The following is a 21966-nucleotide window of genomic DNA, read 5'->3' on the forward strand; positions in this document are numbered from 1 at the left end:
CGCCGAGTGCCTGCTCATAGGGGGCTGTCTGATTGTTGTTGTTTTCTCTCTAATCTTGATGGGTCCTTACCTTACAATATAAAGCGCCTTGAAGCGACTGTTACTGATATTTGAGGATTTATAAATAAAACTGATGGGAGACAAACAGGAAGCAGAAATAAAAACCCTATCAAAGTAAAACAAGAAGTAACCGAAGGTGAATGAAACAGACCTGGGTACTAACACTTAAGAAAACGGCCCAAAACAAACTGAACATGGGGACAGAGATGAAGGAATCCTGGAGGACAAACAGAGACAGCGAGAAATTAAACCAACACATGAACTGAAATACATGATCCAAAACTGAGACTGATCGCTAGAATAACCATCAAAACCTGGTGATGTCACAGGAAATGAAGCCTAAGATCAACTAAAAGAGAAAAAATCCAAACAATAACCTAAATTTCAAACCGTTGGGAATAAAAGTAAAAACTCAGCAGAAGCTCGAATTCATATTTTCACAAAGAATTCAAAACCAGCACAAACCCGAGGAATGTGCTATTCTGATAAATAACAGGAGATTATGAATGCAGCTCTTGGAAACAGTCAGAACTTATTAAACTTCATGTCCACGGCATAAATCTGCATTATTGTTAGATTAAGCGGGAGACTCGTGAGCTTCTGTGGAAAGAATCCCTTCAAACTGTCTTTTATAGTAAGATTATCAGGAAATACGCCAAACTGCTCATTGCACTATTTTATAATGAACATTACGCCTCGCTCTACCCTGCGCTCCTCTCCTTCCTTCCAGATCCACACCAGTGCACAGGAGCCTCGGCGTTTCCCTCCATCAAACAGCTTTCCTTTAAATGGTTCTCAATTTCTTTACAAAGTCAAGAAGGTAAGTAATAAATGCCAAACTCCTTCTCCTGCCATTTTTAGCTGCCTGACACTTCTTCCTCCCCCACTCTCTATTCATGCCACTGTGGCCCACAAACACAGGTTGTGCATAAATGCTATCCTGTAGAGCTTCTACTTATTATGTCTCTCTGTGCCCTTTCACGCTTTTCTCACTCCCCGGGGGTGTCTCGGCGATCGATAACAGCCCCGGCTGTCGAGGGTGCTAAGACCTTTCTCTCGTTAATGCACGGCTTATTTCGGTTTGCCAGAGAAACCCTTTTCCGCCTCCACCGATTGTCCCGGCAGGCCTCCGTGAGACTGTTTTCTCCCGGTTTTGAGATGGGTCTATTATTCCCAATTGTGGGGTGAAATGTGCCCTAGTTTTTGCGGGCGTCTAAACCCTTTTTACATCTGCGGGATTGAGATAGGGGAGGTTTCATCCCATGACCAAATGGGTTTTTGAATAAGAACCAGAGACGCTTTGAACCTACTGGGATCTGGAAAATACTGACGTCTCTGTCACATCGGGGATTATCAGTGGACTGGTGGCAGCGAGACCAACACTTACCTCAAACACAAGAAGAGGAAGAAGGCTATGAGCAGCGCCACCATGGAGATGCAGTGACCCAGGAAGTTTATGATCACGGCTATTTGGTAGTGCATCTTGCTTTTTTTCTGCAGAAGAAGAAGAGAAACACTGGATGAGTCTTTTGATTCACAGAAATAGTTCTTATTTTCTTCTCTCTGGATAAGACAGGACACTTCAAAGGGTGACAAATCCTCTTTTCGATTTTTGACGGATGACTCCCGCTGTGATTTTAAACAGGAGTGGGTGTTAGCATTCCCAACAGGGCTGTCACGGCTCAATTTAAATCTGAATGCAAAGCTGTTCATAATTAATTGTTAAACTGTCTATTTCTGGCAATAATCGAACCCCAAAAATAATGGTAAATATTCAAATATGGAATAATATCTCTAAATATCCTACAGCTGTGGATGGATTTAGACAAAAATCAGTCTAAACGAACACAAACATGTAACAGGTCTCACTGTGTTGCCGCAGCAAAAATGCCACAAAAAATGAACAAAACTGCAAAGTTTATTATGCTGTTTGCATTTTTTCTTTGTGGCCTTTTTGTGCAGATATTTGTGCAGCTTTTTCTTGTCATTTTGTGTCTATAACTTTGTGGTACGTTTGCATCTTTTTGAAGTGGTTTTGTATCGATTTTGTATCTCTTTATGGCTTTTCTTTTTCACATTTCTTAAACGAACTTTTTTATGTTTGTGAGTTTTTTTGTGCAAGTTTTGCAAATCATTGTGAATTCTTGGACTCTCTTCAGCCTTTGTGCAATAACTCTTTTCCTATCATTTTCGTTATTGTTGTTTTGTCTCTTTTGTCTGTTTTCTGTTCATTTGCAGTCATTTTTGATCATTTTGTGGTACTTGTGGAGTATTTTTATGTAACTTTTGGATCTCTTTGTGGAAGGTTTACTCATCACTCTCAGCCCATATTTCACAACATTTGAGAATCCTTCTGCAGTCTTTCTAGTTTTCTTTGAAATTGTGCTTTTCCAATCTTAGGCACTTTGTTTGGTGGTACTTTTGTGCCAGTTTCCAATTACTTACTAAGTACTGTACATTTAGTTTTTCTTCTTCTAAAATCTTATTTTTTGATCTTGTTTTTGTCACTTTTGGCTTTTTTTGGTGTCTTTGTGGAAGTTTATAGCTGCCCTTCAGTATGTTGTTGGGTCGGTTTCCCCTTTATATTCATTTTGCTTGGCTTTTTAGAAATTTATCTATTTGTTGCTGATTTATGTATTTTTAAATTGCGACTATTTATGTTTGTGTCTCTCATATCATTTTGAATAACCTTAAAATAATTTTACATTTCTTTGCTGACATCTTTTTGGTCTGTTTGTGTGCTCATGTGGATTATTTAACACATCCTTGTGATACTTTAGCATAGTTTTGTCTAAATTTTCTTTTATTTTCTGCTTGTTTTTGTGTCTCTGTGTAGTTCTTTAGACCTTTATTCTTTTGGTGTCTTTTGCAGTCATTTTGTGTCATCCCTAATCTTGTGTGTCCATCTTCTGGCACTCTGGCTCATACAGTTGCATTCAATTTATGTAATTTCAGGGTACTTGTGTGTCTCTTAGTGGAAGTGTTACACATCTTTGGTGCCATTTTGGGGGGAGTTTTGAATTGCTTTTGCATTTAGTAAATGTTATTTGCTGTTCCGAGTCTCTCCGTGGTATTATTTTCACTTCACAGTCATTTTGTGGATTTCTTTGGTGTGTTTGTGTCTCTCAGCAGTTCATTTTATCCACATTTGTGTTCATTTGGTGCCTCTCTGGCACCGGTGATCTCACTGTGGCTTTATTATTTTACACCTCTCCTTTTGGCATTTCTGCATCTCTTTGTTGTTCTGTTGTTGCTGTTTTATGTCTCCTCAGCAGTGATTGTGCATATACTTTCTGGAGCCAACTTTCCAACAGGAGATGGAAACAGAGGATGTGGTCCAGGGGCTAGTAATCCCTGAGCCTTGCAGGAGGGCCAACCAGATTTCATGGGGGCTTGTGCCGCCCCACTGGATCCACTCCTGGTTAGGAAACAGGAATACTGGGAAGCATTTGATTTTGCACACGCTCACATATGGAGAATCCACATGAGGCCTTGTGATAAGATTTCATGCAAACACAGACCCATCTTCCTGCAAATCTGTGCCTCAGAAATCCATTGTGATCAGATTTCCCCCACTCTACCAACAGTAATCTGTGCTGTAAGTGGATTTATGTAACCTACTGGTGTCTACGCCGAGATTAAGCGTGGGCATGTTTAATCCCTGCCTCATCCACACTGAAAAACGTCATGCGTCCCATTCACTATATTTTAGTCCAACAGCTCTACACTGTAAAAAGAATAACCCTATTCAAATTAAAAAAAATGATGTCCAGTTGTCACATCCAAAATATTTGGCTTTATAGAATCCAAATTGAGTCACTTGATATGACCTGATACTTTTATGTTGATATAAACAATATTACTAGACTTGACTGAAACTTTAAATTTTGCATTGATCCAAATTGATTTTTTTACATAGAACCATATTTTAATTATTGAACCAAGCTAATATATTGAAATTTAACCAACCTAATGTATTCACATCGAACCAAATTAACATGAACTAATATGTTTGTGTTGAAGCCAGGTAATTGATTTACATATATTCAAACTATATTTTTTACATTTCATTTTATTTCAGTTCAAAAATGCTCTGCATTTCCTATAAAAAACAAGACAGTTGGCCAACCAATTATTTCAAAATTATTTATTGTTCCAAACCATTTTAACTATAATCAATAGAGAGGATTAGTAATATACAGATTTAGTGCTACGGCAGAAATGATTAGAGAAATGTTTGTTTTATAAAACCTGCAATCTTTTGAAAACCAGTATAAAACCTGCAACCTGTCTAAAACTGGCATAAAACCATTATAAAAACTCTTTTTAAACCAATTTGCAAGTACTCAAAAATGTTTATAGGTGCACTGTGCCTGTACAATGTAAAAAAAAAAAAATCTACACATGTATCAATGAAATCAACTTAAATCTCCCTTTCAAATGGGTGTTCTTATAAATTTTGAATGTAGAATACCACTGCAGGCCAACCAAGCAAAATAACCAAGCACACATGCACATGCATGTGCACATACACATGCACATGCATGCAAACACACTACTGTGCAGTGTTAAGTTCACAATTAAGTTTGCGAATCTTAGAGGTCATCTTGTTAAAGTCAAGCTCCATCATAATCTTTTGAAGAGCCTCAAAGGTGAACCTGAATCCTCGTGGATATTCCATATTAAGAGCATAACAGAGTCCAAAGACCATTGCCACTCCAGCTGCCACAGAAGGCAACTCATTCAGGACTTCCACACCATCAATGATTATCCCGATGTCTCGAGGCTGATGTAGGAGGCTTGAGTTGTCCCTGAAGACGAAGAGTGCCATGGTGGTACTCTGCAGCTCTTCCTCAGCTTCATCTTTCTGGGATATCTTGAGGTAAAATATGGAACAAAATGTACAAGTGAAGAACTGAAGTCTGGCACACCTGATAAATCTTTGACCATAATAAACTACTATTTTGATAGTTGTTTGGTCACAGACTATTAGAACAATTATTTGACTAATCAGATTGTGAATTGCATAATCATTAAATTAAATCAATGGTGGAACATTTTCATAAATGTTCCACAAAGCCCAAGAAAAAAAAAAAAGAAAACAATACAGAACCCTAAGATATTAACTTGATGAGTTGATTAATCGTTGCTGTCCTACATTAATCACTGCATTTAATAGCAGAGTTGTCAAATTTACATCAAGAGACTGCATCTCATGTAGAGACAGAACAGATATGGACATACCATGTATTCTTTTATCAAGTCCTCAACACATCAGCAAGGTGAATGAGAGGATAATGAGGGAGAGTCTAGATTATTATGAAATGTTTAAAAAGGATGTGCAGTGTAAATGCAAAATGATACCTGTTCAGATTAAATGAAAATGTATGCTTCAGCCATGGAATGTTTGGAGAGATCTGTGGTTCTGAAAGCATACAGAAAAAAAAGAATAATGTTACTTCTCTATAAAACACATTACATAGAAAAACCAAGAAATACGTAACATGACATACCAAACAGTCTACAGACCAGCCATTAGCGACTAAGTTTGGCATAGGGTCAATTTTTTGCTGTTAAAATTACAATTTCTTCAGAAAATGCACATTTTTCCGAGCCGCGCCTGAAAGTCAATTGAAGGAATTAGTCTTATGTCATTGATCTTATATGCTGGCTTGTTATTTCTGTCTCTAAATCATGCACATTAATAATTATCTTTTGCGCTCGGTGTACACACACATAACACACAGATATTTATATGAAGAGAGACAAACGTGCGCGCACAAACACAAGCTTGTGTCTAGAAACCGCGAGCTCACCAGAAAAATTCAAACGAAGCGGAGCACGGAGTTATACTATGAATGTTATGAACTATGAACTTATGCTAGCTAGCTTTATCCACCACCGATGCATCGTGGTAACGCTAGCTAGTTAGGCAAAAAGCCGTTTTTTACCAGTATACTAACTTGTATTCCCGACTGTGATGGTCGGTTTCTGGTAACCAGTTCTAACGTTGCGCAGGATAGCTAGCTAGCTTATAGCTAGCAGCTACAATCATGCAAAAATTAGGGGTGGCTGTCGACCCAGCTTAAATGGGGTTATTTTCTGCAATTTTGGCAATACAAATTATAAAAGCTTTTGTAACACACTTGGCTTTACTTACGTTTATTTTCAGATGAAATTAATCAAAGATGTGACATGATGTTTCCAGCAGCCATGCAGAATAAAAATGGGTCCCGGTCTATTTCTGGTGGGCGTGTTCAAGTGCAAATCACTTTGACTCAAATTAAAGATATTATCTGTTCAACATGAAAAGAAATATATGTTTTGAGAGAAATCAAAAACTTTGCGTTGTGTCCTTTGTACAGATATTTAGTTTCATCCAAATCAAAAGTGGTATTTTAAAATGCAAAAAGAAAGGGTTTCACAATCAAATCAATGATTTTATTCTGTTTTGAATGGCACTTATTAGATTGAATGAATGACTGCATGTTAGACTTTTTTCAGTGTAATCTTCAACTTCTAAATCTGTACTGGACAAATGTTGTTGTGACTAAAAGCGCCAGCCAGCCATCTCTCTGCTGCTTTATTGGAAATTGCTCTATTGTTTTTTGTAAGATGTTTTTCTGATAGATCCTTGGAGGGATATTTCTAGGACTGGGTGACAAGACTCATGATCCATGCGAAGAAGTCATATGAGTTCTTTTTCTGAGCGCCCACCTCTGCGGTTAAAGGTTGGCATATTTTAAGGAACAAATAAGAATTGTTTGGCTCTGGTCGCTCATGAGACAGAGACATTTAAAAGACAAATGGCTCTACTGATGCCATTTATCACACTATCAAAAGGGTTTCCTTTATCCACACTGAAAAAACTGATTCTTTGCCCTCGTGAACATGAAGCAATAATTTTGAGTAAAATGCAGATGAACTTTATAAAAAAGAAGTTTTTTTAATAATTAAGGAAAATAAGTTGGTTTAAACTAACTGTATACAAGTCAAGTAAATTTCATTTGACCAAATTCCATCAAATTTAACATTTAACATTATATTTATGCAAAGAAAGTACATGGAAAAGTCAGTTTTTTGGGATAAATATTTTTTGAGTGAGTGACATATTTTATTTCTATTTGAAGGTTTTTTAAAAATCATTTTTATGCAAAAAGGAATTAAAATAAATTCATCCAACGAGATTAATTTTTTAAAACATATTTTAGGTACTTGTGGCTGATGGCTGGTTGCTAGCAGACCTTCCAGGCTTCGGCTGCCTCGGTGTCTCTCTAATATTATTCAGCACCTTGTCATAGGTCTAAGTCAAAAGGACCGTCGCTTCAATAAACCTGTCTTGAAGTTGAGGCTTTGTGTTGCCGGCGGTTACTTCACTCATTGTCACATGGATTTAATATTTTATCTGGCCGCCACATATCGGGTCCTTTATGAAGAGAAATGTTCTTTGTGCCAATAAAACTAGAAAAACTAAAAACTAGTTTCACTCATTTTCACTGCAGTCAAAGTTACACCATGAATGCCTTTGTTAGTCATTAGTTATCTCATTAGTACACACGACTACAGTCCACACACTGTGTCCTCACTACAGATCGAACCCTGCTACATTTTTTCAGTCAGATTTCTACCTTTAAACAGAAGCTGTTCATTCTCACAGATTAAACCAGGTTACAGAACTGCTGTTTCTTTGTGTGCAGCTGTTAAACAGAGTCTGAAACAATGCCATTTAAACTGAGTTACCGATTACTTCCTTTGGTAAATCTCAGTAGATATAAGGCAACAAATCCTTCATTTGTGAAGTTTAATACATTCAGCCTCATCAGATCCTAAGAAACTAAACACGGGGCAAAGATTGTGACTGTGTGGGACACTTAGGCTGAAATGCACTCCTGAGTATTTCTTTTTTAATATTCTCAAAAATGAGATTTCAGCTGCTGTTCAGTCTGTTAAGGTTTATTAGCACACCTGTTTGACTCGCGTGTTTGTTTATATAAACTAGATCCAGTCAAAATGCCGGACACTGTCTCAGTATGTGGGACAGGCGGACAAAAAGTGCAGCGATTTTGTTCCAGTTTTATTTGTATAGCTCAGTATCACATGTAAAGGCTCACAGGACTTCCAAGGGCATAAAAACATACTAAAAGCAGAACAAAATAACCAAAAATTAAGTGTCGTGAAATGCAAAAGAGCACCCAGATGCAAGAAAAAGTCAAATAAAAGTGAGCCTTTCAGTGGCTAAACTACACAAAGTCCAAAGACCTGGAAACCTGGAAATCAAAGCCTCCAAACAAAAGCAGCTGAAAATGTGAAACAAAGAGAAATCAAAAAGCAAGCGAGGCTACGAGAAAACAGGAGGCTGTGAGGAGACGACTCAGAGCTGTGGGGTGTACTGCAAAGCTAGATTTTTGTCTTTATTTTTGGTGTGATAGATCACTACAGTAAAAGTTCAACATGTCCACATCTGTGTGATTAGCCTGTGGGACTCAGAGTAACCTTTGATATTTAAATGGATCCAGTTTACTAAAGTCTAATGTGCAGCTGTCAGGTTAAAAATAAACAGCAGCCCCGAGAGCGCTCCAAGAGGGAAAAGAAAAAATATAAGTTTTACTTTTCCTCTGATAATGCCTCTGACTATAGTAGGCACCAGTCTATTTTGTGTGTGAAATGATGAATACGAGTGAAATAATGTGCAATCATGTGTAAAATTCCCCCTTTTATGCGAGCGCTCACATTAAAATGCTCACGGTGGAAGAAAACAAATGCAGCAATAATAGAAGCAGAAAAAACCTGATACGATATTGATGATGAAAACGAGCATGTGCTCTGTGTCTACCTGATTACGAACTGTGGCTGAATCAGTTAGAGTGCCTGCACAGCGCAGCAGTGCTATGAAAAGCGTCACTGCGTGCTCTAATTACAGAATGCAATGCAATTAGGAATCATTACTAATTAAAAACACCAGTTAAAATCAAATTCAAATTCAAATTCAAATTTTATTTGTCACGTACACAGTCATACACAGTACGATATGTAGTGAAATGCTTGGACAACTGCTCGTGACCTAAAGAAAACAAAAAAAGGAAAGGCTATGAATAAGATAGGAAATAAATATGCAAAATTAAAAAGGGTAAATTTAACTAGGAAGGAATAAAATATAAATTAAGGTTAAAAATGAAATAACTGTACAACACAAATTAGAATGAAGGGTAAATTTAACTGGGAAGGAATAAGATAAAATATATAAATTAAAGTTGAAAATAAAATAACTGTACAACAAAATACACAATTGTTACGTTTCGGTGTGTCAGTGTTTTGTTTTTGCATGACTTATGTATTTCCTGCTTTACTTTGAAAGTCTGTGTTATCTTAGTGTGTTCAGTTTACATTTTCCCTGTCTCGTCAGTTCTAATTTGCCCCAGCTGTGTTTCCCTCCTGTGGTCCATTTCCTGATTGCTCCCTCTATGTATTTAAACCCTGTGTTTCAGTGTGTCATGGTCGCGATCTCCCCCGTGTTGTAAATAGTTTGGTGTTTTGTTGTAAATAAATAGTCTGTTGTAAATAGTTGTGAATGGGTTTGTCAATACTTTTCGTCATGGGATATTTTCGTTTTGGGATTTTGGTGGAGAGCCTTCGTGGTTTTATTTTCCTTATCTTTGTTTTTCTACGTTGCACCCCAGTTGCCTAGGCCGGGGTGTAACACAATACACAATATAGAACTATATAAGAATGTATGAAGAAATCTAAATATAAATAAATATATACACAATAACAGCAGCTGTACAAGTATTAACCGGAAATGAAGAATATAGTGACCAGTGTTGTGCAAAACCAAAGTCCAGAAAGTCCAGTGTGTGTGTAAGAACTGTATGTGTGGGTCAGTACTGTGTGGTGGTGTGATTGAGAGACCGTATCGCCTGCGGGAAGAAGCTCCTCCTCAGTCTCTCTGTGTTGGTCTTCAGGGAGCGGAATCGCTTTCCTGACCTCAACAGAGAGAACAGTCTGTTGTTGGGATGGCTGAGGTCCTTCACGATCTTCCTGGCCTTGGTCCAGCACCGCCTGCTGTAGATTGAGTGCAGGTCAGGGAGCTCTGAGCGGATGGTGCGAGATATGTCCAAGATAAATCCAAGATATGTCAAAAATCCCTCCTTCACAGCAGGATGTCGTGCGCACCGGTTAAAGGACTGTAGACTTTTTGTTTCCCATCGTTTAAAGGGAACATTTTAAAGGTCACATGACAGAAGGAATAATGAGTAATTACCGACAGGAGCGGTTAGCGGCAAGAAAAGAGTATGTGTGGAATTTTCTGCTTTAATTATTCATAAAATGTGATCTGATCTTTATCCAAATCACAAGTAAAGACACACACACACAATTTTTGAGCATGACATTAAACATTCACAAATCTGGTGTAAAAAAAGGTGTTGAATCCTTGGATTAAATATCTTAATTTAATAACTCTGGCATCAGTTATCTCTGACAAGTGTTGCCAGTAGACCTGCACAATGTCCTGGACGAGTTTTGGACCACTTGTCCTCAGAGAACCGCTTCAGCTCAGCCAGATTCTCAGGATGTGAGCAGCTCTTTGAGGTCAGCTCATGGTATTGCTGTTGTGTTAAAGGATGATTTTGGATTATATAAGCCTATTGTGGCTTTTTGTGTACTGCCAACTTCGCACTTTCCACCTCCTTTTCAGGGAAATGACGAGGTCACAAAAAGCAAGCGTGCTAAGCACGCCGGACATCACTAATGCAGCTAATGCAACGTGTCAAATATCTGCATTTCGCTTTGGGTGCAGAGGATGTTTAAAATGATTCGTGCAAAGATCACTTTTAGGAAAGCTGCAAGGAGCTTTGCACTAATCAGAGTGTTATAAACAGATTTGTGTGATGGATCGTTTCCCCCTAAACAAAGTTTGAGAGTGCCAAGTTAGCATGACCCACAGAGACACAGCAGAAGCATCAGTGGGATGTACAGCCTTGGTTTGGTCTGGACTGCTCCAAAAGTTGGATTTTCTTTGGTAATTTTGGAGTCAGTGTAGAGTTGGGCAGTCAACTCCACACTGGTGATCCAACCATGTGATCGCTAATTACGGATGGTGTCAACACCAGGTGGAGCAGGGAATGGAGAGAATGCAAACAGTGTGATTCAAACACAACTACACTACAACAGTGCACTACATAGCCAGCTCAGCATAGCCAGGTTTTCTTTGAATTAGCTGGTTGAATAAATCCTAAATCCACAATCAGGCTCTTCAAGAGACACTGGATACATAATTTCAATGTGCTACAAAAAATGGGTCGATTTATAAGAAAGCTATAAAAAAGGCAAAAATATAATGTTGGTACTGCAAATAAAGCCAAAAAGTAATCCTGGCAAAAAAAAAAAATCTACTCAAATGTTCAGTATGTTCAGGTTTGACTCTGATGAAGGCGATGTGAAAATCATTTCAGTTTAAATTAATGTTACCAGTGACAGAGAGACAAATTACTGACTGTCAGTTTTCATTTTTCTAATCTGTGTTCTATTAACTACATTTCCAGCAGGATAAAACAGAGTTAGCAACAGATTAGCAACAACCACAGAAACATTTATGCATTTTCTGCATCCCCACTGAATAAAAGTCATAACTAGAGTGGGGCAAATCAATTTTAATATAAATCTAATAATATTGTAAAATAATTAAAAGCATTAAAGGTAAAACAAACTACAAATCTCCAAACTATTGGCAATAACTAACAGTCCCCAAGATCATCATCCACATTGACATTAAGTAGATGTAGTCCAGCGGTGTCATTGTTGAGAACCTGGACACTGTGTTTCAAAACAATTTGTTAAAATTTGCAAATGAATTTCACCCTCCATGAATCAGCCAAAATCCTGGTGCCACCACCGCCGTGCTTCACCATGTACATGACGAGTTCACGATGTATGAAGGACCTTCTTACACTGCGTCACGGTGCTGCGTTCTCCCCATAGAGCTCATCTCTAGCTGCACTAGCCCACATAACATCTCCCCAGGCAGCAGCGTGATAGAAGTGTTCAGACTCCAGCAGGCAGTTGTGATATTTATGTCTACAGTCACCTCATGTTAACCAGGTCCTGTGAATCATTTAAGGCTTTAGTAACTTTTAAAGTCAACTTCTATGAAGAGTAACTGCTGGACTAAATCTCTAACGGTACTTTTTGGGTTTATGCAAATCTCCTCAGAGCTCTTTTTTCAAGAAGATGCGTCAGACTGAAAAGCCCTGAGTATTTTTACAAATCAGAGGAAGCTTTAAACCACACCTCCAACGTGCTTTCATTTATCTGACTGCGGTTTGTTGACTCCAGTTAGCTTTTGTTAAAGCTGTCATCCTCGGGCTCCACGCACTATTCAATGATGCGTTCAGTGTGAATGAGCAAAATACAAAGATCTCTTCCAAAGGTCTAACCGCATATAACCAAAGAGTGCATTGATTTCTACTGCATGCAGTGTATGGACATTTGTGTATAGATATAAAAAACGTGCGTGAATCAGTTCTGCAACAGGCACTTCTGTAGAGCAGGCTAACACTTCTAGGTATAAATCAAGAAAATGGGAGGTTTTTCAAATGGATACGAGAGAACCGAGTTGAGCCTGAAAGGAGAGGAGGGGGTGGATGGCAAGAAGATAATATAAGACCCACCCACCACCACCAGTAGCCTCGGGTCTCACAAAATGTGTGGGCCATAAAACCAAACCTGACTCACTCTCCTTATAAGAAACAACAAAGACACTTATATTTGAGAAAATAACCTCGAGGAAGACCCAAAAGGAAATGAGGATTCTTCTTTTCCTCAAACAAACTTTCTAATAAGCCTTTGATCCACTCAGTTTCTTCTCCCAGTGGAACCGCTGAATATCCGGTTCAATACAGCCTGAACTTTAAAGGGAAGCTACTTCACGTCCCCCCTCTCTCCTCTGATGTCAATCACAGCGCTGCTGATACCTGGTGGAAGAAAAACTGAGACACATATTTGTAAAAGGTGAGACGCTCTATATCCATCTCCTGAAGGGATCGATGGATCAGTCAGTCCGTGGAAAAAAAAAGGCAGTAAATGAAGGGTCTCGCTCCAAACTCTGTTTTCTCATCCTCACAGATCTATAAAGTACAAATGACTAACTGCCAACCTAATTACACGAAAGCATGTCTTCACAACTCTGCTTTCAAAAAAACAAAAAGCTGTGTGTCTGCTGGTTTTATTCTGTTTTTGTGTATTTTAATAAGACGGATATTTTGTTTGAGGGTCTTCATTCATGGCAACCAAGAAAATGGGGATTTTGTGAGGCTGTATTAATTAAGAATGAACATATATTAATTATAATTATTACAATTAATACTTTTAAAAGCAAAACTTAAGGTAGTTGAGAAATGTTCACAGGTGAATATTAATCCGAGAGGTAGATTTTTCAAATCTCAACGCTTCCCGGTGACACCGAGTCCAGTCTGGGACTTTTAGACTGAAAGCTGCATTTTTGTCCTGCTTATTGGAATAAGTATCAGATTGGTGCCGAGGACGTGAGAGGCTGTACTGGTTCAAATACCTCGGAGTTCACATCACGCAGGACCTGTCATGGTCCTGTCACATCAACACCGTGGTGAAAAAGGCCCGACAGCGTCTCTACCACCTCAGACGCTTGAGAGACTTCCAACTGCCCTCCAAGGTGCTCAGGAACTTTTACTCGTGCACCATAGAGAGCATCCTGGCGGGAAACATCTTAACCTGGTTCGGGAACAGCACCATGCAGGACAGACGAGCTCTACAGAGGGTTGTGCGGTCAGCTGAGCGCACCATCCACTCCGAGCTCCCTGACCTGCACTCAATCTACAGCAGGCGGTGCTGGACCAAGGCCAGGAAGATCATGAAGGACCTCAGCCATCCCAACAACAGACTGTTCTCTCTGCTGAGGTCAGGAAATCGATTCCGCTCCCTGAAGACCAACACAGAGAGACTGAGGAGGAGCTTCTTCCCGCAGGCGATACGGTCTCTCAATCACACCACCACACAGTACTGACCCACACATATGGTTCTTACACACACACTGGACTTTCTGGACATTGGTTTTGCACACATTGTTTTTTTGCACAACACTGGTCACTATATTCTTCATTTCCGGTTAATACTTGTACAGCTGCTGTTATTGTGTATATATTTATTTATATTTAGATTTCTTCATACATTCTTATATAGTTCTATATTGTGTATTGTGTATTTTGTTGTACAGTTATTTTATTTTCAACTTTAATTTATATATTTTATCTTATTCCTTCCCAGTTAAATTTACCCTTCATTCTAATTTGTGTTGTACAGTTATTTCATTTTTAACCTTAATTTATATTTTATTCCTTCTTAGTTAAATTTACCCTTTTTAATTTTTCATATTTATTTCCTATCTTATTCATAGCCTTTTCCTTTTTTGTTTTCTTTAGGTCACGAGCAGTTGTCCAAGCATTTCACTACATATCGTACTGTGTATGACTGTGTACGTGACAAATAAAATTTGAATTTGAATTTGAATTTGAATTTGGTTCATACGTAAGCCGCCATCCACACAATGAGCCTCATTTACTAACTTACAGATTTAGAGGTGCCTGCGTATGAACAAATGAAGACCTGGCTGTTTTAGTGAATTTAAACAAGTCTTTAAAATGAATACTACTATTTATTATTAGAATTATGTGAAACTCATGTAATGGGTGGACAAGATGAAAGTATTGTAATAGATATTGCCTCCCTCCCTCCATAATTTCATGTGTTTGGCCTTCTTATCATTGTTACGTTATGCATTCAGTTCTTTATTACTATTTTGACACATACTGTGCTCACTGGCAATCCAGCTAGAATATTCTGGTCAATGATGATTCCCACTGGTGGTGCTCACGCAGGCACTGAATCGGGCGGCTTTGGGGTCCTGTGTGTTTTACTGCACAGATAGCCTGCAGAGTGCAGCTACACTAAACTGAAGTGCTTGTGTTTTGTATTTGCAGTTGCAAATGAGCAAGTAAAGAGAACAATTCTGAACTCATGCACGCCTGGAAGTGTGCAACAATTATTATTGTCTTTTGGTCATTAATTTGGTTTTCTCGGATACTTTAATTCCCAAAATGGAAAGGTGTTGGCTTTAACATTTCCATTTAAAGAATATTTATCTGACCTTCTCTTAAATGTTTTAACATCTTAAAAAACAGCTCAACTTTCTCTGATTTCCTCTTTGGACACAATCATTTCAGTTTCTTCAGTTGGACTTTCGTGCTTTAGAGGTGCAGGCTTCTCTCTTACAACATCCTCACATTTTTCTCTACGTCACCTGGGCTTCAACTATTTCCTTATATACAGAAGTAGGGATGTTATGCAGATTGCACAAGCTTATGCATGGCGGTTAGAACAAAATGTTTTATAAATCCAACGGTAATATTGCTCATGTTTCTTTTCCAGGCATGGTCTTACTTATTTACTAAATCACATTCTGCACATATTCCAAAAATAAGACAGAGCCTATGTCAGTCACAACAGCTTAAGATTCACTCTGCAAACGTTTCCAAATGCTAAAAAGGGTACATTAAAATAAGAGGTGATGCAGCGGCAAAGTAAGCGTGTCTCTGTTTCATGTGGCGCTGACAACCTGCAGAGAGTGGGGTAATATTTTAAATTTCAACAAACTAAAACTGTTTCGTTTTCATTTGAATCGTTCACACACATCGTGTTCGGCAAACAGCTCTGCTCTCGGCATTGACTTGAGGTCGGAAAGGTTGCCTCGGGGTCAAAGCAGGCACAACTTTGATGTTGAGAAAGCGCCTTTCAATCAACACTGAATCAATATTTCCAATTATTGTACCTGCTGCTAATTTTCCCAGCTCAATATTTCAGTACAGACTTTTTCACTCCCCTGAACTGTTGCCGACGTCTTTGATTCTTTCAGTGATGATAATCTTATGGCGCTCTGCTCATTAAAAGTCGTTTCCCTGGATAGAAAAACAGGCGGGTGTATTTAAGAGGAAGAATGGAGACGGTACTTTTTGCTGCTCCCTTATTTCCCGAGTGGTCACCACAGCAGATGGATCTACATGCTGACTTAGCACAGGTTTGACACCAAACGCCCTTCCTGATGCAAACCTCCCAATTAGCTGAGCTTGTGATGCACTGAAGCTGGGTTTGTGTCTGCTCCCAGTTTCAAACTGGGGATCTTTCACGTGTAAGGCGAATGTGTTAATGGAGCCCCTATTTCAGAGTAAGAATGGCATTATAGAAATCCCTCCAAGGCTAAACAAGTCCGTCTAGACGCCCTCCTCCTTGGCAACACTTCCCAGCTCCTCCTGGGTGATCCTGAGGCATTTACAGGGACGATTGCATATATAATCTCAGTGAGATGTTCAGGGTCCACCTCTGGGTCTTCTGTGAGCTAGACAAGCCTGTAAACCTCCAACTGAAGGCAGCCGGGTGGATCGTGATTAGAAGTCTGAATTACCTCGCTTTTTTAAATGCAAAGGAGCAGCGGTTCTACTATCAGCCTCTCCAGATGTCTGAGGAAAGCAAAGCCAGAAATACCTCAGAAATTAGTTCTCTACTACATCATCAAAAAACATGCAAGATTAATGCTTCAAATCTGGGCTCACTCTCACAAAACAGATCTTACTCACTCTGAGGAGTTTCACTTCTCGGTTAAATAAAGGTTAATAAATAAATAACTGCAAATTCAGAGATATTCTAAAGATATTTTGGTTTAACTTTTGTACACCGGGAGGAAAAAGTGACTTGTCGCCTGTTTCTAAATTCATTCTATTCTCCTCACCCGTTCTCTTAGGGTGAGATTGAGCAAAATAAACAATCAAATAACCACCGAATCAAGCCAACTAAATCAGGTGGGCACCTCCTGGCTGCTCTGAGCGCTCACTAGAGCAGCAGATGTATATTAATCCACAGCTGACACTATTCCCTAACATTTCATTGTGATGGAGTTATGATTTCTAAGCACTACGGCACTGATAAAAAAAAAAGAAGAATCATAGATTTTAAGCCAATTTAAGGTTTAAAATCTTCTGTAGTAGCAGTGGGATTGGGATTGAAAGAGTGAGATGACAGCACTGAGAGCAGAGCCGGCATTGTTTTGGTGTTTTAAAAGAGCATCGGTCTTATCCCATAATGCAGGATTAGGATTTAGACTCCAACTTTTTGTCAGTTATCAGGTTGACTGCTCTCAGCCAGACTAGCTTCTGGTTAGTTAGGACTATCAGTGCTTTTCTCTCCTGCTGCTCCGCCCGTCCTCTCTCAGAAAGATGTGATAATGGCAGAGAAGACAGAGGAGCACGCGCATAAATGCAGTAGCCACTTTCATGGTGCACTGAAACAGAAGAGGACTCACGCAATTATGCAAATAGAGTCAATAAGACATTATAAATGCTTGTTTGCGATCCCCTCCATCACATTTAAACGGACTGGGTGTTAGATTTTCACATGGAAAGCAGATGTGTCTTTCAGGTCTGAAAAGTGAAGCTAATGAATAAGTGCCTTCTTTTTAATGGCCACCAGGGGAACATTGGTGTGGCTGCAGAATGATTTCTGTGGGAAAACGATCCTCTGCTCCCTCTCTATATGACGTCAGTAATGGTTTCCTGATTTACTTCATGGACTTGATCGCTTAATAGGACAAAGGCTTATAAATCAAGTTAACGTGACAGTGGATACATCCATCTTTTGCGCTCTGTATCGTGGAAATAAAGTGAAGGCACAAAAAATAGGTATGTGAAGTAAATAAAAGCACGTGAAGCCAAACAGCGGCGAAACCCACAAACGAACAAACACAACCTTCTGTCAACTTTGGAACTAAAAGCTGAATCTTACCATCTACCTTTGCTCCAGGTGGTGTTTTAAAGCAACAATGACAATGGTCACCTAGTGTGCATTTGTCTGCCTCGCGTGTATCTGTAATTTCAGGGGGTCTAGTGCAGTACTTGACCCCCTGAAATGATACTTGAAATGTGTATTTGTTCCTGCTCGATTTGGTTCAGCATGTTCTGCATTTTTATCAGGACCATTCAGTCCTTAGGGGGGAAAAAGAGCACTTACAACACTCGAAACACTGCACGAGGACGCATCGGATACGAACAAAAAAAAAAAATGAGTAGAAAAAGTGGAAGAAAAAAAACGTGAATGATTAAAATGTAGAGCACAGCAGGACCATAACAGCAGCGTGCTGACTGGCTGTTTTCTTCTCGGCTTTCACGAGTCGCTCACATCACCGGAGGACAATGCCGTTTAGAAAAATCACTGTTGTTTCTTTTGAGGAAGTTTTCTTTTCTTTTAAATGAAACCCGTGTTTCAGAAGAGAAAAAGCTGCAGGTCGATAAGCTGATTTAAAGCTTCCACCTACATTTGAAACCAGCGACGCCTCAATAACTTGGGGCAAGGTGACATTAAAAGCACGCTGCAGTGCAAAAATCAAAACAAGTAGATTCCTTAAAGAGATGCTCTCGGGCAATCTGCCGTATTTTCAGTGATGTTTCGCTCTTTTGTCTGCAGGCAAACAAACCCCGAAGTCATATTTACTATAAATATTCCAGTAAGCCTCGAGCAAAGCGGCGTCTTCCACCACTAACCTTGCCTTTGTGTGTTTCTGATTACCATGCAGTAGGCTCCACACTTTTAGGATCCTCCCTAAAGGCCACATTAATCAAGACACGTGCAGACAGCTGACTCTTACCTCCTCGTGAAGGATGGCCTTACACATGGAGTAGTTCCCCTTCAACGCCCACGTCCCATTTGCAAGACATCGCCTATAAACATTATCTGTAAAGAGAGCAAGAGAAGAAGAAAAACCAGATGAGGAGACTGTTTGATTTATCACATTTCTTTTGCCTTTTCCTTTTTGGCCTCGTGTCCCTAGATGGGAATTTGTGCTCGATTCGTAGTGGCACTGTGACCTTTTTCTGCTTTGAGACTAATAGGGAGAGATATCATTAGAGAAAGTCTCACAAGCTGTGATTTTTCACACGTTTGCTGTTGGAACAGTCTACCACCCTTCTGCCTAAGCACTGTCATTATTCTTTAAATTGAGGCCCACGATTTAGCCGCAAATGACGTACGCTGTTGTTTCAGACGCTGGAGCTGAGGACAGAACTGTACTCCTGAATTACAGTTTTATTACTATTTAAAACTTTAAAATAGGTAAAAACGGAGATGCAGCTTCTGGAAAATCACTTATTGAAATACGGATTCATGCAGAAAAAATAGACACAAACCACTCCCCGGGGGGTAAGTTGTAACGAGCAGATTCAAACTCGGTGGAAGATGGGCCAGCAGCAGCAGCAGCAGCAGCTGGGCTCTAGGGAGCTTCTCAGTTTATTGAGAAGGGTCTACCACGGTTAGCCAATCATCGAATTCCACAGCCTGTTCTACTCTGGCAGATATTCAGAAAATAAAGTACTTTCCAGTTCCTTCCCTGTTTCCTGTCTCCTATGTGGATCTGTCTTTGATATGTGTCCTGCAGAGCCCTGCGGACTTGTGTATCCCAAGCCAATTAGCCCATCCTACAGTCACGAGAAAGGCACTGAAGGGTGCAGGTGCTCGCCGTCTCCCACTGCTCTCAAAGTCAAACGGGCTGCATGTGGAGAACTCCTGATGCAATGTCAGCACAGACATGTCAACAGTCTATGTGTTATGGTATAAAATATACGAAGCATCCATGTGGCCTAAAATAAAGTGACTATTAATAATATACAAAATAAAATAGCTTTCCTTTGGTCTAATGTTTGCAAAATTGAGGATTATGGAGTAAATAATAATGATACTATTCACACATATGTAAAATTAAATGGGTCAGAGATAACAAATTTAAAAAAAAAAATACATAATGAGGATCATACTTTTCACTCAAAACGATTTCAGATTAAAATAGGTCAAAGGTCAAAGTGGATATAGTCATAAATACTCAAGAATTGCACACACACACACACGGAGGTCGAGGATATTTAAGTGGTTGTTTTTTCTTTGCGGTGGGAATAAAAATCTGCAATAATATGACAAGCTCAGTAAATAATAATTTAGACAATTATCTCTGAAGCGATGCGTAAGAAAAACTGAAGAATTTAATGAGCGACCCATCTGCTCCCCAAGGTGTTCAGGCCAAAGGAGTGCGAAGGTGCAGGTGACAGCAGTCTGAGATCATTAAATAAAGTGAATAAAGTTTGATCTGTTTAAGTTTACAGGTTTAGCTGAAAGCACAAACTGTGCAGTCCTATCGGCTACGTGCCACTTCAGAAATGTTCGGTTTGTTTTATCGTGTTGCTGAATCATCTCTGCCTCCTGCTTAAATCCAGCTGCTCCTGGACACGAACAATTACACATCCACAACGAGATGTTTGGATTTAGAAACAGAGAGAGCCGCTGATTATGGACTAAGATGGTTGAGTCAACAGCAGCCAGACTTCTGTTTGTCATGGTCCTGCACTGGTCATCTGTTGTGCTTTAACATCTCTCTAAATCTCTCGAGCTGGATTCATCTGAGCTCCATCTGCAGGTGGAGTCCCGGTCTCTCACATTTGGCTCACTCTCCCCAAATAAACATCCTGACCAAGTCTCACTATCACCTCCTGAAACATTTCATGAACAGCTCAGCGTCCGATTCTGTCAGGACTGACTCTCCTTCCTTCTCTCTCAGAGTTATCCTCCCATGTTGCTCAGTCTGCACAATAAAGCCATTTGAAAGGAAATCACTCTCTTTTGGGTCTCACTTCAGGATCCGCTCACTGGTAACACCTTCAAAGGTGATATGGTTGCCCCAGGACAGGTCCTCGGGGGTAACTGTGACCGAGGACCTGTCCTGGGGCAACCATATCACCTCAGTTGTACGGAAGGCCCAACAGCGCCTCTACTACCTGAGGAGACTGCGGAGCGCACACATTCCCAGATCTCTGATGTTGAACTTCTACAACTGTGCCATCAGCAGCGTTCTGACGTATGGATTTCTAGTGTGGTTCCCCAGCTGCACCAAGGCCGATCAGCAAGCACTCCAGCGGGTGGTGAAAGAAGCTGGCAGAATTATTGGAACAAGTCTGCCAGAGATCAGTAATATCTTCCCCACTCGCTGTCTGAGGAGGGTGCACAGTATCCTGCGGGACCAACATCACCCTGCGCGCCACCTTTTCCATCTGCTGCCCTCAGGGAGAAGGTACAGGTCTATACAGGCCAGAACATCCAGACTGGCCAACAGCCTGTATCCACAGGCTGTGAGGCTCCTGAACTCTCTGCCCCCCTCTCACGGACAATAACCATATCCAACTTCTTAATAGCAATGAACTGGTCTGCATTGGTGCATCATATCTTTATTCTCTTCCCCCCCCTGCCCCCCCCCCCTCTTTCTTAAATAGATAACTATCATATCTGATATCATATCTCACAGTACAATAATATTGAATGGGTTGCATTGTTGTATTTTGTCATGTTTCTCAGGTCTTTGTCTGAATTTCTACGAACATTATTGCTAAGGATTGTCTTATTGCATTGGAGTCACACTGGGTTAAATATGTACACTTGGGTTTTAAGGGGTATTTATTATTTTCTTCTTTTTTTTGGGTTGTATGGAAGCCCCAAACGCAATTTCATTGTTCTTGACAATGACAATAAATAAATAAATACTAAATATTAAATACTAAATACTAAAAGGCATTGAAACTTTTAGGTTCTTGAACATGTTTCACTTTTTATTCAGAAGTTCTTCAGCTCAGGCCAATAAAGGCGGATTGAGAAGCTGCCTTTGACTCAACCACTCCAGACTAACATGACCGGGACGACTGAGAGCCCACACAGAGAGCCCGACTGTAATGACTGTCAGAGGTTCGGCTCGTCTACATTTCGATGTTGAACTGACACGAGCACACTGCACAGCTGAGT

At 39.8% G+C, this 21966-nt stretch overlaps 1 protein-coding gene across 1 annotated transcript in view; it reads right to left on the minus strand.

Moving 5' to 3' along the window:
- LOC146664060 (corticotropin-releasing hormone receptor 1-like) overlaps positions 1-21966 on the minus strand; it is a 100606-nt gene that overhangs the window by 36167 nt on the left and 42473 nt on the right. The window contains exons 5-6 of the mRNA XM_085417073.1: positions 18779-18864; positions 1448-1554 (exon numbers count right to left, since the gene is read on the minus strand). Coding sequence (XP_085273199.1) covers positions 1448-1554; positions 18779-18864 — 193 coding nt within the window. The remainder of the gene's footprint in view (positions 1-1447; positions 1555-18778; positions 18865-21966) is intronic.

Source organism: Rhamphochromis longiceps, linkage group LG8 (assembly GCF_057381845.1).
Source record: "Rhamphochromis longiceps isolate RC_006_pf linkage group LG8, R_longiceps_female_GT1.1, whole genome shotgun sequence".
NCBI lineage: Eukaryota > Metazoa > Chordata > Actinopteri > Cichliformes > Cichlidae > Rhamphochromis > Rhamphochromis longiceps.